The following is a 14,927-nucleotide window of genomic DNA, read 5'->3' as shown; positions in this document are numbered from 1 at the left end:
GCTCGAGTGAAGGATTCGAAGTACAAAAACTTCGAATTTCGAGTGTTTTTTTGTGCTCCTCGACTATCGAATTGGCGTAAATTCGCCTGAGTAGAATGATTCGAATAGATCGAGCGCAAAAACACTGCGACTATTCGCCATTCGATAGTCGAAGTACTGGATCGAGTGCAAAAACGCTGCGACTATTCGCCCAGTCGAAGTACTATCTCTTTTAAAAATACTTTGACTGCCTACTTCGCCACCTAAAACCTACCGAATTGCTTCAAAAGCCTATGGGAAAGTCCCATAGGCTTGTTTTCCAAGTTTTTGATTGAATAAAAAGGCATTCGATTGAATGAAAATCCTTCGAGCGAATATTCGATTGAGCGCCTATTCGCCTGGCGAATATTCGCCAATTTGACTATTCGCCAGCGCGTAAATTCGCCCGAATTGCCTATTCGATTCTATTCCATTCTATTCCCCAGTCGAATTTTGAGGGATTTAACCCCTCGAAATTCGACCCTTGATGAATTTGCCCCTTCGTGTAAGAGTTATAAAAAAAACAGGTCCATGTAGGTCTCTACCAATCCAGTGCAGAGGGCTGCGGCTACTTACACAATGCAGGACGCAACCTGCAAAGTGCAAAAGAATGGCCGATTTCTGACTTAATTTTGCACTTTTCAGGCACAATCCTGCATCGTACAAATGTGTTTATTTTTCCTGAGGACAACCTAAATACACGTACAGCTTTTCTACAACCTTATCTGTAACTTGTCCGATTCCAGTCAATACTGTTGTTTTAGAAATATATGCTACAGCGTTGAATAGATTTTTTTTATCATGGCAGGTTTGATAACAAGACTGGACATTTAGTACATATAATTACAAATTCAATCATAAACAGGCATCGTATAGCACAGAAGCTTAAAAACCAATCGTGTTGGGTAGAGGCTTCAACCAATATCAGATAAGAGATTGAATCAGATTGAACATCTGTGGATATTGCCTGCAAGATGCTGAAGCATTTCTTTTCCTAGAGCACTCCAATACTACTTAATCTCTTTTTTCCAATACTCTGCCAGTGCCAGGGTGAATCAGTAATTGAAAATGACAAAAAACTGTCTGTGGCCTTTCTGCGTATACAGTATATATCTTGGTGATTGCCAAGAGTGAAGCAAATTTACTTTTTTCCAGTAGGGTTATGGCACACATTCCTCCTACTAGCTCATTAATGACTTTCTGTGTACTCTAATTATTCAATGGGTTCAAATGACAATGACTCAGAGCTGTCCCTGCCAGTCTGCATAGCTCTATAGAATTTTGCAAGTAAGATTATTTAAATGGCAGTGATTTACACATAATACAATTAGTGTCCTTCTTGCCAGTAAAAACTATGAGGAAAAAATGCTAGAGACACTTTACTGAAGGAAAACTATCAATGTCATTTGTCCTTGTATATGTAAATTCTGTACAATGTCTAATATACCATTATCCTCTGACAACCAATATCGATCAGGGGATTCTGTGTGCAGATACTTGTGCAGAGGTGCAAGGGGATGAAACATAGTGAATCTCAGACTTAAAGGGATACTGTCATGGGGAAAAATTTTTTTTTCAAAATGAATCAGTTAATAGTGCTGCTCCAGCAGAATTCTGCACTGAAATCCATTTCTCAAAAGAGCAAACAGATTTTTTTATATTCAATTTTGAAATCTGACATGGGGCTAGACATTTTGTCGATTTCCCAGCTGCCCCTAGTCATGTGACTTGTGCCTGCACTTTAGGAGAGAAATGCTTTCTGGCAGGCTGCTGTTTTTCCTTCCCAATGTAACTGAATGTGTCTCAGTGGGAAATGGATTTTACTATTGAGTGTTGTTCTTAGATCTACCAGGCAGCTGTTATCTTGTGTTAGGGAGCTGCTATCTGGTTACCTTCCCATTGTTCTTTTGTTTGGCTGCTGGGGGAAAAGGGAGGGGGGTGATATCACTCCAACTTGCAGTACAGCAGTAAAGAGTGATTGAAGTTTATCAGAGCACAAGTCACATGACTTAATAAGCAAGATATGGAACATGCATGTGTAAAAGCACATGGGACACTTTTCAGCATGCTAAAAAAGTGCTCCAAATCACCTGCCCCCCCTACACACAAACTGACTTGAATGTGAATGCTTGAATGATGTTTCAACCAGGGGGGCATTGTGGTTAGCACTTCCTATTCAAGTAAATGCGAAGCAGAAATAGGAGCTTTTAGGAACTTTTCAATTTTATTTACACAGGGTCCACCATGTGCTGATTGTATGTGAATTATGATTTATATATTGACATTTGCTATAAAAATATTAGTGTACTGACCCATAGGGTTAAAATGCCCCTATGGCTTTAAATCACTATCCTTCCTCCTTTTCCCTAGTTGCTGAACAAAAGCCCATGTATCTAGTTTACATTTCACCTATCCAGTTATTGGCCAAGAGTATATAGTGTGTGGAAAGGGGTGGCTTCTTTGGCTTCTGGTGTCCTTTCCAGCTGGAGGTGCCCATTGAGCCTGGGTACACCAAGGCCCAGTAAAGACATTGCCCTAGAGGTACCAGTACCTCTAGTATCTGATTTGGGGACCAGGGAACCCTGTGAACGAGGTTTATCTAGAATAGGTTATGTCTGTTATAGACTCTCTAGGAGAGTGAGATAGAGAGTACAGATAGCAAGAGCAGCTTTGTGCTCCATCGAGGAACTGTAGCAGGGAGTAACTTCCCAAGGCTCCTAGATTGCCTATAGTGAAGAGACCACAGTGAATAGGGTGTCAGTCTTAGACTTCTTCTCCCTGACCACTCCACTGGGAGGTACATCAGCCTGGTGGAGTTCCTTACTGCTTGACTATAATGCCTATGGGAGTCACATTCCTCAGCTGTGTCATTCAACCTGTTTCAGCCTACTAGTATACTGCATATACTCCTGACTGTAAGTAAACCTGTGGTCATTTGTCTAGAATAAATAAACTTGTTACTCCTTTGTTTCACCATAAGAACCTCCTGACTTCCATTATTCCTATAATGCACAGTAGCCTAAGAGTTGTAGTTACACTTCACCATTCCTGAAATCTTCCACATGGTGAAAGCCTTAGCCTGAAGTGTTTGAGTCACATGTAACCCATGCTCCTCTCACTAGCTGGACATTAACCCCTTTTTGGTCTGTATAGCCAAATTAGCATTACATTAGCTTTTTTTGTATATATTTTATGCACATGAAAGCACTTGAACTGTTTCATAATGTATCTTGGGATGTTGTGTCAGAGTTATATCACTTATTTTACCTGCATGTTCATGCGGATTTATTTTTTCTTGAATTCTGAAGAATGTTTTCTCTGGTGGCAGCAGTTGTAGATATTAGGACTGTGCAGTTTAAGTGTAAGTACAAAGGAAGCAGACCCTGCAGCTGCAGGGGGCCCAAAAGGTATAGGGGGCCCCATGAGGCCCTAATTAATGAGCAGTTTCAACATAAATGGGGGAATATAATAAAATTCAGTAACGGAAAAAATATTCTCAATGCGAAAAGTTATGCCTTTGTGTGAACACATTTGTCTTAGCGTGACTTTAATATAGCTTTTGCGAATAATTTTGAAATGTGACAATTTTTATGTCTATTCTGACGTTCTGAAATTTTTTTGACAGTGAATTTTCGCCGCAGTTTCACTTCATTATTCACTGTGAAACGTGAAAATGTATTCACCCATCACTAGTGTTAATGTGCCAGTGCCAGGCCAAGCCAGCAAACACCCTAAGCAAAGTGGCCATCCGTGCGCATACGGTATGTGTGATCAATACATGCGTGTTAACAACTTGCCAGAAGGGAGGAAAAGGGCTTAGACAAGGGGAAGGCCTTTTCTGCTTCCAACCCTGCCTCTGGGTATCATTAATTGATAACATTTACAGGATTATATCATTTAATTGCCATAAAACTCTTTACATTTTCGCATCATTTTACAGTCTGACAGTGATGAGAAACCATTAAAGTGTGTTGTTATTTGGGGGCCATAAAATGGTCAGTTAGTGAAAATGAGATCCGGAGCAAGGTGAGTGGGGCACCAATTTTAAGTAAAAGAAAATATGAAAAGCATGAATTTCTGTTCTTTGACAGGACAGATGTGATTTCAACTCAAAGCATCCCCTTTAGAAGTCAAAGGCTCAAGTGCAAATGCTGCAACTAGGACAACCTGGAGGCAAATAGTGAGACATCATGCAATAATTCCACAAATGAATATGCAACATAGACATTTTCTGGCTAAAAGGCTAAATCCTCTGCTCAGGCATAAAACTAGCTTCTATTTCTATTTTTTTTCTCATACAGACATCTGTTGTACACTCTCTGGGAGATTATATTATACAACCATATTGTACTTATAAGCTCTTGCTAAAATGCCCTACAATCAATACCATAATGTCTACATGGTAAAACATTTTTTTCAAAATATTGCCCCATAATGTATTCGGTTCAAAGGGTCTTACAGAAGAAGAGTAAAATAGAGCCTGACCTTTTGAGCTTTTCCGTCACTTTCTCCAGTTCTTCCTGGGCCCTTCTCAATTCAGTTTCCAGGTACTGCCGCGTGGAATCAAATTCCGATTCAAGCATTTCCAGTTTGTGAGTCGTATAAGACAATCTCTTCTGCAGTTCTTCCTTCTGGTCTTGCAAGCTGCTAAAAGAAACAAATATTCCACCAAGTGTGATTATCCAGGGTGTGAAGTGTTGTTTTTTCCACTGCCAATAAAAAACGACTGACTGCTGTTTTTCTCTCAGCGCTCTCGCAGTTCTGGGTATTTTAAGATCTAATCTGAGGCCCACAATAAAGTCTCCTAGATGCAAATGATCATTAAGTATTAATGTATTCTTTAGTAGGAATTGGCAGAATGCGGGATATGCCTGAGAGTGCAATTGCTTCCTCCCTGGAATTTGTTACATGATGACAGAAATAAAAGAAATGCTGAAATCATTTCAGAGGACTCCGCAGTTAGTTATTATTATTGTATTCATGCATGAATGGCTGCAGATTCATTTAAAAAGCAAGTACAAAATAAAAAGTGTTAGAATGAAGGCAAAATACAGCATGATGGTATCTACAAAGTTACCTGCGAGCACCAATGTGTCTGTCTAGCCTACAGGGTTGTATCCATGAAAGCAAATTGGATGCTAGTGGTGATATGGATGCCACCAAAAGGGACATGATCTGCACTCTACAACTTAAACACAATTCATAAGCAATATATTGGTATTTTATTACCAGATAATCTAAAGGTTGCACACCATATGCAGCAACAAAACCTGGGTGCTAATAGACAGGGCCAAGGACTAGAGTGCTGTCCGTGGTTCTGGATATCTAAATATTGCTAGTGGAGGCAGCTTAGTGTACACCCAAAATAATGCTAAAATTCTTGGAAAAATGTTACAGCGTGGGTAAAAAATAGGGCAGTTTGCATCTAAAAGTTACACTTTGCGCATTTTGCAATTGTTTTACAAAGAGGCCCTTGACATGTAGGTTAGGACAGCAACTATTAAGGAAGAATTTGAACAGGTGTCTAGTGGGAAAATGTATGGTCTGTAAGATGTTGACACTCATACTATCAACTCAACTGTCTTGCATAAAAAAGGGCATTAACTCAAGGAATGAAAACATAATTCTGCCTCTTTATAGGTCCCTGGTGAGGCCTCATCTGGAGTATGCAGTGCAGTTTTGGACTCCAGTCCTTAAGAGGGATATAAATGAGCTGGAGAGAGTGCAGAGACTAAGTACAACTAAATTGGTTAGAGGGAGGGAAGACTTAAATTATGAGGGGAGACTGTCAAGGTTGGGGTTGTTTTCTCTGGAAAAAAGGCGCTTGCGAGGGGACATGATTACACTTTAAAAGTACATTAGAGGACATTATAGACAAATAGCAGGGGACCTTTTTACCCATAAAGTGGATCACCGTACCAGAGGCCTCCCCTTCAGACTAGAAGAAAAGAACTTTCATTTGAAGCAACGTAGGGGGTTCTTCACAGTCAGGACAGTGAGGTTGTGGAATGCACTGCCGGGTGATGTTGTGATGCTGATTCAGTTAATGCCTTTAAGAATGGCTTGGATGTTTTTTTGTACAGACATAATCCTTTGTGAAAGATTTGAATCTGAACCGAATTTGAATCCTAATTTGCATATGCAAATTAGGGCCGGGAAAGGAAAAGGTGTGAATATTTTTTTTACTTCCTTGTTTTGTGAAGAAAAGTCATGTTATTTCCCTCCCCGACCCTAATTTACATATGCAAATTAGGATTTGGATTCCTTTCGGCTAGACACAAGGATTGTCATGTGTTAAAAAATATTTAACATTTACATTAAAACACTAATATGTAGAGTATATATTGGAAAGTCTCTTTCTGATAGTGGATTCCATATCTGTAAATAGGCACAGAGATTTCACTTTTAATTACTGTTCAGTGGACCATGCAAACATGTTGTGTAAATCTCTCTCTCTTAAGCTGGCCATAGACGCAAAGATCCGATCTTACGAATCAAAGTACGATCGGACTTTCCCATCTCCCAACCTGCCACTAACCATTCAGATCAAAGTCTTACCATTCAGATTAAATAAAGTAGTAAAATAACAGATCAGCTGATGTTCTGCCCCTGACAGCAATCGTACGATAGTTATGTCTGACAACACTAGTGACAGTCTCCCACTGAAAATCGTACGATCTGCAATACATGCAGAGATATTATCTGCAGCCGACAGAAATTTTCTAACCTGTCCAATCGACCAAACGACCAATCTCCGCCGGACGAAAAATGTCGGGACTCTCCACACACGGTCGAAAATCATACGAATCCACGATTCGTACGATCGGATTGTTGCGTCTATGACCAGCTTTAGGGGCAGATTTATCAAAGGTCGAAGTGAAAATTCAAATTTAAAAAATTCAAATTTAGAGGTAATTTTTGCGTACTTTGACTAGGGAATAGTCCAAATTCAAAATTGAAAAATCTAATTTTTGAAATTTATCATGTGCTGTCGAATTTGACCATTCGCTATCTAAAACCTGCCAAATTGCTGTTTTAGCCTATGGGGGACCTCCTAGAACCTACTTGGAGTAAATTGGTGGACTTTAAGTTTAGAATGTAAGTTTTTTTTTGGAAAAACTTCCAATCGGATTCGATCAAATTCGCTATTACTTCGATTTGTATGATTCGATCGAAAACGGACCTATTCATCCAGAAAAAAAACCTTCGATTTAATTTCGGGTGGTCTTTTTGAATTCGAATTTTTACGTTTTTCAAATTCGAAATTCGACCCTTGATAAATCTGACCCTTAGACCCCCAGTCATAGGACAGGTACATACAGAATGGGCGATACCAATGAAATTGGAAAATTATAGGGATTAAGGAATTTAGGGAAACAGTGAAACAGCATAAAACTTATCAGTTCTATCAGTTTTGATCTTCACTATGAAATGCTCGCACTGCCAATGTACCGCTAGCAAAAAGTCACCAGTATTTGGCGCCCAGAGGGAAACTTCTCATATTAGTGAATTAGCGTAGTGGCGAATTTGCTCATGGCGAAGTGGTGCAATGTGTGTGAAGCGGTCGCTGGCGACAATTCGCCCTTTAGTAAATCTACCCCTATGTCTCAGCACCGACACATGGGAAATCTATATCATAATACACATATATTATCCATTACAAACAGCTCCCTCTTTATTTATCCATACCAGACAAAAAGGAATTATCTTTTTTTTATATCTGCAATGACTTCAACATAAACCAAACCCTAATCCTATTTACCATAATTTCCAAATAAAAAAAAAACACAAGGTTTTGTAGTTACTTGAGCAAATTTCACAAGATCAGTTACCAATAAATGCCAAAAAATGCTTGCTTTCATTATTGTTACTACAATAAACTAGTTAAATGTAACTTCTTATTGGTTGCAAACTTTGCATGTGTTACCATACTCTAACGTAGAGAAGAAATGCGATTATAGTTTAATTGGCCAGGAGTTGTAGGGAGAAATGAATCACAATACAATTCTGATGTCTGAAAAAATGTTTAGGGGCAGATGCATCAAGGGTCGAATATCGAGGGTTAATTAAACTTCGATATTCAACTGGGAATGAAAATCCTTCGACTGTGAATATCGGAGTCGAAGGATTTTGCGCAAAAACTGCGATCGAAGGAATAATCGTTTAAATAACGATTAAATCCTTCAAATCGAACGATTCGAAGGATTTTAATCCAACGATCGAAGGATTATCCTTCGACCAAAAAAATTTAGCTAAGCCTATGGGGACCTGCCCCATAGGCTAACATTGGGTTCGGTAGCTTTTAGGTGGCAAACTAGGGGGTCGAAGTTTTTTCTTAAAGAGACAGTACTTCGACTATTGAATGGTCGAATAGTCGAACGATTTTTAGTTTGAATCCTTCGATTCGAAGTCGAAGTCGTAGTCGAAGGTCGAAGTAGCCCATTCGATGGTCGAAGTAGCCCAAAAAACACTTCGAAATTCAAAGTTTTTTTACTTTGAATCCTTCACTCGAAGTTAATGAATTGGCCCCTTAAAGTTTACATTTATTAAACTCAAAAGAACGGATTTCAAATATTTTCCTAGGTTTCTACTTCCACGTTAATGTATTCAGGAAAAAAATGAAAAGGAAATTGTTGCACTGCATAATGTTTGAGAATGGGTAAAGTATTCCTGTACACTATGATAACCATGAACTGCATTACAAGTAACATTATTGCAGGCTTTTTATTTTACTCAATACTGAAATTCAAATTAGGCATTCACTCCCTGAAGAGCAATGCTTCAATAGACCTTTCTTGAACTACTTCTCTAATGTATTCAAGAAATCGGATTTTCTCTCATTCGTTCCAATATCCTGTATCTCTGGAGAGTCGTGATTAAAATCCATCTTATCACCCTCAAATGAATTTACCTTGCCTAAAATTGATGTTCTGTCATCGGCTTTTCTTTAAAGTTCAAGCCCATTTGTACACTTTCCTTATTAATGCAAATCTCAGAAATGTACTAATTAACACATTGCCATCGTTAAATTCACAGGGTGATCTAAAAATAGAAACTTTTTTTTCCCTGCATTCAGATTAAATTAAGAAACTAGCAATCTTACTTTGTACATTTGCAATGTATTTTTGTAATTATCGTTTTATTGAGAAAGCATATTGAATGCTTCTACCAGGTACAAATGCCAATAACGTATTATGAAGATAGAATTAATTAAAGTAAATCTAAAGAAGGTGATAACCACATGCCTGGTTATTTATTTATTCCAGTGATCACCCCCATCTCTCTCTCTTCTTCCGCACATACAAAGGGGCAAATTCAGTAAGCGACGAAAATGCGCTAGCCGCACTTGGCTAGGCGTAGTTTCGCCAGGGCTGCTCAAATTCACTAAAATCCGAAGTTGCACCCAGGGAGGCAAAATGTAGCGAAATTGCGTTAGCTTCAATTAGTCAAGCAAAGTGAAGTTACGCTAGCGATCCCTAATTTGCATACGGCGCCAAGTTAAAGTACAATGGACGTATATGTTGCAGCAAATACATTACACTACACAAGCCTGGGAAACCTTTATAAAATAAAATAGAGTTGTTATTTTGCCCTATACATGTAGGGGCGGATTTACTAAATTCGAGTGAAGGATTCGAAGTAAAAAAACTTTGAATTTCGAAGTATTTTTTGGGCTACTTCGACCATCGAATGGGCTACTTCGACTACGACTACGACTTCGAATCGAAGGATTCGAACTAAAAATCATTCGACTATTCGACCATTCGATAGTCGAAGTACTGTCTCTTTAAAAAAAACTTCGACCCCCTAGTTCGGCAGCTAAAAGCTACCAAAGTCAATGTTAGCCTACGGGGAAGGTCCCCATAGGCTTTCCTAAGTTTTTTTGATCGAAGGATATTCCTTCGATCGTTGGATTAAAATCCTTCAAATCGTTCGATTCGAAGGATTTTATCGTTCGATCGAAGGAATAATCCTTCGATCTTTCGATCGCAGAATTTGCACTAAATCCTTCGACTTCCATATTCGAAGTCGAAGGATTTCAATTCCTGGTCGAATATTGAGGGTTAATTAACCCTCGATATTCGACCCTTAAGGAATCAGCCCCGTATTGTTTAGGTGTCATATGTTAGGAAATGTAGGAGGGAAGGAGGGTACCCTCAAAAAATTCTACAATCTTTTTCAGCCTATAACCCTTAAAAAAGTAAAAGACGCCAGCGTTTTTTGGGACTTGAAAAAATTTCAACTTTTTTTGAAGCAAGCCCTATCTACTTTATTGCACTTCGCCTGGTCTGAGGTGACGAAGGCAAGTCTGGTGCAAGAGGTAACGTTCATTAAAATCCGCATCTTAGTGAATTTACGTAGTTATGTCCATTCGCCAGACCGAAAATTCACCTGGCGTTAGTGTGAAGTAGCGCTAGAGTCTATCTCCTTCACTGGCAAATTTTCGCCAGCATTAGTCACTTTTAGTAAATTTGCCCCATGAACTTGGACGCTTTTAGGTGCCAAAATTTTACATTCATTCATACATTTTTCTGCACTGAATCATACATTCAAGTTTTTAAAAGCATATTTGGAATTCAGGGGTTTTAGTGCAAAAAAAAAAAAAAAAATCAGATTGTGGCAAAAATTCAAATGTGAACGCTAACAAATCAACCACTTAGGGGCAGATTTACATAGGGTCGAATATCAAGGGTTAATTAACCCTCGACATCCGACTGCCGAAGTTAAATCCTTCGACTTCGAATATCGAAGTCGAAGGATTTGCCGTTTGATTAGAAGGATTTTAATCCGTTGATTGAACGATTTTTCTTCGACCAAAAAAAAGCCTTACAAAGCCTTTGGGGACCTTCCCCATAGGCTAACATTCAGGTTCGGTAGGTTTTAGATGGCAAAGTAGGGGGTCGAAGTTTTTTTTAAAGAGACAGTACTTTGAATCAAATGATTGAATATTCGAACGATTTTTAGTTCGAATAGTTCGATTCGAAGTCGTAGTCGAAGGTCGAAGTAGCCAAAAAAACATTCGAAATTCGAAGTTTTTTTTATTCTATTCCTTCACTCGAACTAAGTAAATGTGCCCCTTAGAGTGTATTGTTAAAATCAGCAAATCTGTTCATTTGTGCATTGAGAACCATTCTTGTGCTAGTACTGTTCATTATAATCCCCTTATTAATGCTATTGGTTCTAATCTTCCTAATATAAAACATTAATCTGCACTTGAAAAATATGGTCGCTGTATATTGTCGAGTGAGTTTGCTCTTTGTCACAACTGTGACAACCGACAGCTAAGTTGTTTCGGGGAGCACTGCTAGAATATGATATGCAGAAATAATATCAGATATGGGCACATTTAGAATTATTTATAGCTCCACAGCCAGAGAAGTATAAATCTGTGGAGAATTTATTGTGCAGGTCCTAGTTGATACTGTTGTTAATATTAAGCAGCTAGCTATTTTATAACATTACTTGGCTATGCCACTGGGGGAAAACATTATCCCAAGAATTTATTTTGCATTAGATTTACTGTGTTATTTTTGGGTATGGAATTCCTCCTGTGTAATATAACTTATACTTGGCTGGCTTCTGGCTACAGAAGTGCGTTGATGGCTCTTGCAGTGTGTTTCCCAAGGAGTACTGTGCAGGTACTGTATGTTTCTTCAATTACTTCGTATTTCTCATTGTGTGTCCCTCTTCCAAGGTAGCATTTGTGTGTATTACTCATAACAATCAGTTTGCAGTTCTGTGTTTTAATCCCATAAAGAACTTTTACCCTGCGCAATTATAATATTCGGATGAGCAACACAACAGAGGATTCCACCCCCAAAATGTCAGAAATAATTTTAAAATGTATGCGCCTCCTGCAACAATTGTTCCACCAAACTTTGAGTCTCTCTCACTCCCCACCAGCTTCAGTGTCTCTTAGATCTTGTTCAATTTAGATATATTTGCTGCTGTTCCTCTGAGAGAGAATCACGAAACTTATTAGGCCAAAAACTCCAATTTTAAATGTAAGTGTGTACTGTTGTTATTGTAATAAAAGCTAAATCAAATCATTTGATTTTATCTCAACTACGGATTCAGTAACGGAACTAGGTGGGGGTGGGCCCTGGTGCAGCCGCCACCCCCCACCCTCGTCCGTGCGAATTTACGTTGCTGCTGCAGCCGACTCCTGCCGGCTGCATCGCCCGGGGGCCCTGCGGTGGTGCGACCCCCGGCCCAGTTGCATCCCCTGCTCCCCCGGTAGTTACGCTACTGTATGGATTCTCACATGGGTCAATCAGTGAAGTCCAAGAGCTGTGAGTTGGGAAATCATTTCTAGCAACTGGGAGATATCCCTGTTGTTAGAAAAGATTTCCTAGCCCACAACTCTTGGACTTCACTGACTGACCCAACTGAGAATCCGTAGTTGAGACGAAGGGTACAGGAAGTGAAGCGGTGAGCATGGAGCAGTGGAACAGGAGGCAACAGATGGGACTGCAATCAGGATTATACGGCGAATAAGTACCAACACGCGACTGTATCTGGAGGATCCTGTGAGTATAAATTAAGCAGGGACCTTGTGTCAATATCACGGCAGCGCACAACTGCTTCTGTATCTTGTATTTTTGAGGGTAATAGAGAGGTGCTGGCGGTAGGAGTGAGAGATCACTACCCAAAAAACAGGAGAACAGAAGCATATACAGTACTGTATATCTAAATGTAATGAGATCTAAGAGACCACTGAAGCCGGTGGGGAGTGAGACTCAAAGTTTGGTGGAAAATTTGTTTTAATCTCATGCCTCAGAGTTTATCACTACAGACCAGATCTAAATACAGTGTTGCATACAAGTAAGGATTTTACCATGTGCCTTAGACCCATCATGCACAACCCCGACCCTCATAATTTAAATCTTCCATCCCACCAACCAGTTTAGTTGCACGTCTCAGCACTCTTTCCAGCTCATTATATCATTCTTAAGAACTGGAGCCGAAAACTGCACTGCATACTCAAGGTGAGGCTCTATAAAGGGACCTATAAAGAGGCAAAATGATGTTTTGAATAAGTGCTCCCATGGCTACACAGCATGGAGGTAGATTTACTAGAGGGTGAATTGTCGACAGCGACCGCTTCACAAACCTCGCACCACTTCGCCAGGCGCAAATTTGCTACCACAATGCTCATTCACTAATATGTTGCATCTGGGCGTCGAACGCTGGCGACTTTTTGCTAGAGTTACTTCGGCAGTGCGAGCATTTCATAAGGAAGATGCACTAGCATTCGTTTGTGCCTAGCGAAAATTCACTAGACATCTTACGCTTAAGTCAATTTGAATTGGGCGGGTACATTAAAGTTGTATGGACGTCTTTATTAGAGATGGTGCAAATGCTTGAAGTTACCACTTTTTATTACTAATGTCCAAGGAACCTTAATAAAGACAAAAGAGTTAATATTATGTTCCATATGTTCTCAAATGTCTGGGGAAAAATGTTAAGCCAAAAAAAGTCTAAGTTAGGACTTTGAAGGCAATTCCACTTAAAAAAGGAAAAGTCGCCAGCGTTTTTTTTTTAAACTTTAATGCGTTTTCGGCAGACAGGATATGTTTTAACTGACAGAAGATTGAGGAAGATCTCGCTTCATTTTAGCAGTTTGCCTGGTCTGAGGTGGCAAAGTCAACTCTGGTGAAAGAGGTAACGTTCAGTAAAATCTGCACTTTACTGAATTTGCGGATCATTCGTCTAAGCGAAAAGTCTCCTGCCGATAGAGTGTTAATGAATGCTAGTGACGGTCCCGTTTGCTAGAGTATTGTCGTTTGCGCCTGTTAGTGAATTGGAGATGTCCCTGCGGATTCGATTTCTAACTAGAGATGGGCGAATTTGCGCCGTTTCGCTTCGGCAAAAAATAAATAAAAATTTGCGAAACGGCGCCTCGTTTTGACTAATTTTTTCGGGCGAATTTTCGCGGGCGTTTCGCGAATTTATTCGCTGGCGCCGAATCACGCAAATTCGCCTTGATTTAGCGCCTTGCGAATAAATTCACCCATCACTATTTCTAACTAATTTTTTGCTAGTGACTGCCCCTTTGCCCTTCAGTGAATCTACCCCATATTGTTTATATAAGCTATAGTAGAGTTTCTGAAGCAAACTCACCAGTTTTACCAGTGCAGCACAACAGGACATTATCTATTCATTGCTTTAAATCACTTTTGTTTTTTGGTGTAACCGTTCCTTTCATCTCGCTATTAGTTTGGGGAAATTATGCAGTTGAAAGGATAGACACTGCAGCATGGAAAAGTTGTTTCTCATATAAAAACACTGAAAATAAATCAAACTTAGAATATGAAGTGACAGCGTTTTGCAATTACCCTCCAGCAGAAATGTAAATATAACTATAGAACATTTGTCTGGTGATCTGTTAAATAAATCCTAGAAGGAACGGTAGAAAGAATCATTTATCAACAGCAAAGGCAATTAGCATATGTTGTTTGTGTGAAGCTCTGGCCTCGGGATAATACGAGCATTTAAAAGCACATCATACAGCACTCCGTTTTTTTTTACTTTTAGCTAAATACTCATGCTGGAGAGAATAACCACTTTAACCTATATAAAGAATCTTTTTCTATAAAATTGTGATATAGTGCTGATGATTTGTGATTTAGATGAAAATGACAATGAAGGGTCAAATCTTCTACCGTGCAACAGAATTGAGGATAATCTGGTGACACAACAAACACTATATTAGTATATTGTTCATGTTTTTATGGAATCAGCAGAACCTGAAGCCAAATATTTACTTGTTTAATTCTCTAGTGAGCTTTAATTGCAGACAGTGCTTTTTCTCTTCTTGTTTTTTTTTTAACAAATGGCATCTGTCCTTGCTTTGTCCTAATTTATCACAGCCTAGAGATTAACCCACTTCAAACTCTGCTTTCTGA

General features: G+C 39.2%; 1 protein-coding gene across 3 annotated transcripts in view; it reads right to left on the bottom strand.

Annotated features, from left to right (window-relative positions):
* LOC108700476 (brain-enriched guanylate kinase-associated protein) overlaps positions 1-14,927 on the bottom strand; it is a 97,610-nt gene that overhangs the window by 29,571 nt on the left and 53,112 nt on the right. For all 3 annotated transcript variants that reach the window (XM_041574924.1, XM_041574925.1, XM_018233683.2), the window contains one exon: positions 4,504-4,665. In XM_041574924.1, coding sequence (XP_041430858.1) covers positions 4,504-4,665 — 162 coding nt within the window. The remainder of the gene's footprint in view (positions 1-4,503; positions 4,666-14,927) is intronic.

The sequence above is a fragment of the Xenopus laevis genome, chromosome 8S, assembly GCF_017654675.1.
Source record: "Xenopus laevis strain J_2021 chromosome 8S, Xenopus_laevis_v10.1, whole genome shotgun sequence".
Taxonomy (NCBI): Eukaryota; Metazoa; Chordata; class Amphibia; order Anura; family Pipidae; genus Xenopus; species Xenopus laevis.
This window is presented reverse-complemented; position numbering and strand designations above follow the sequence as displayed.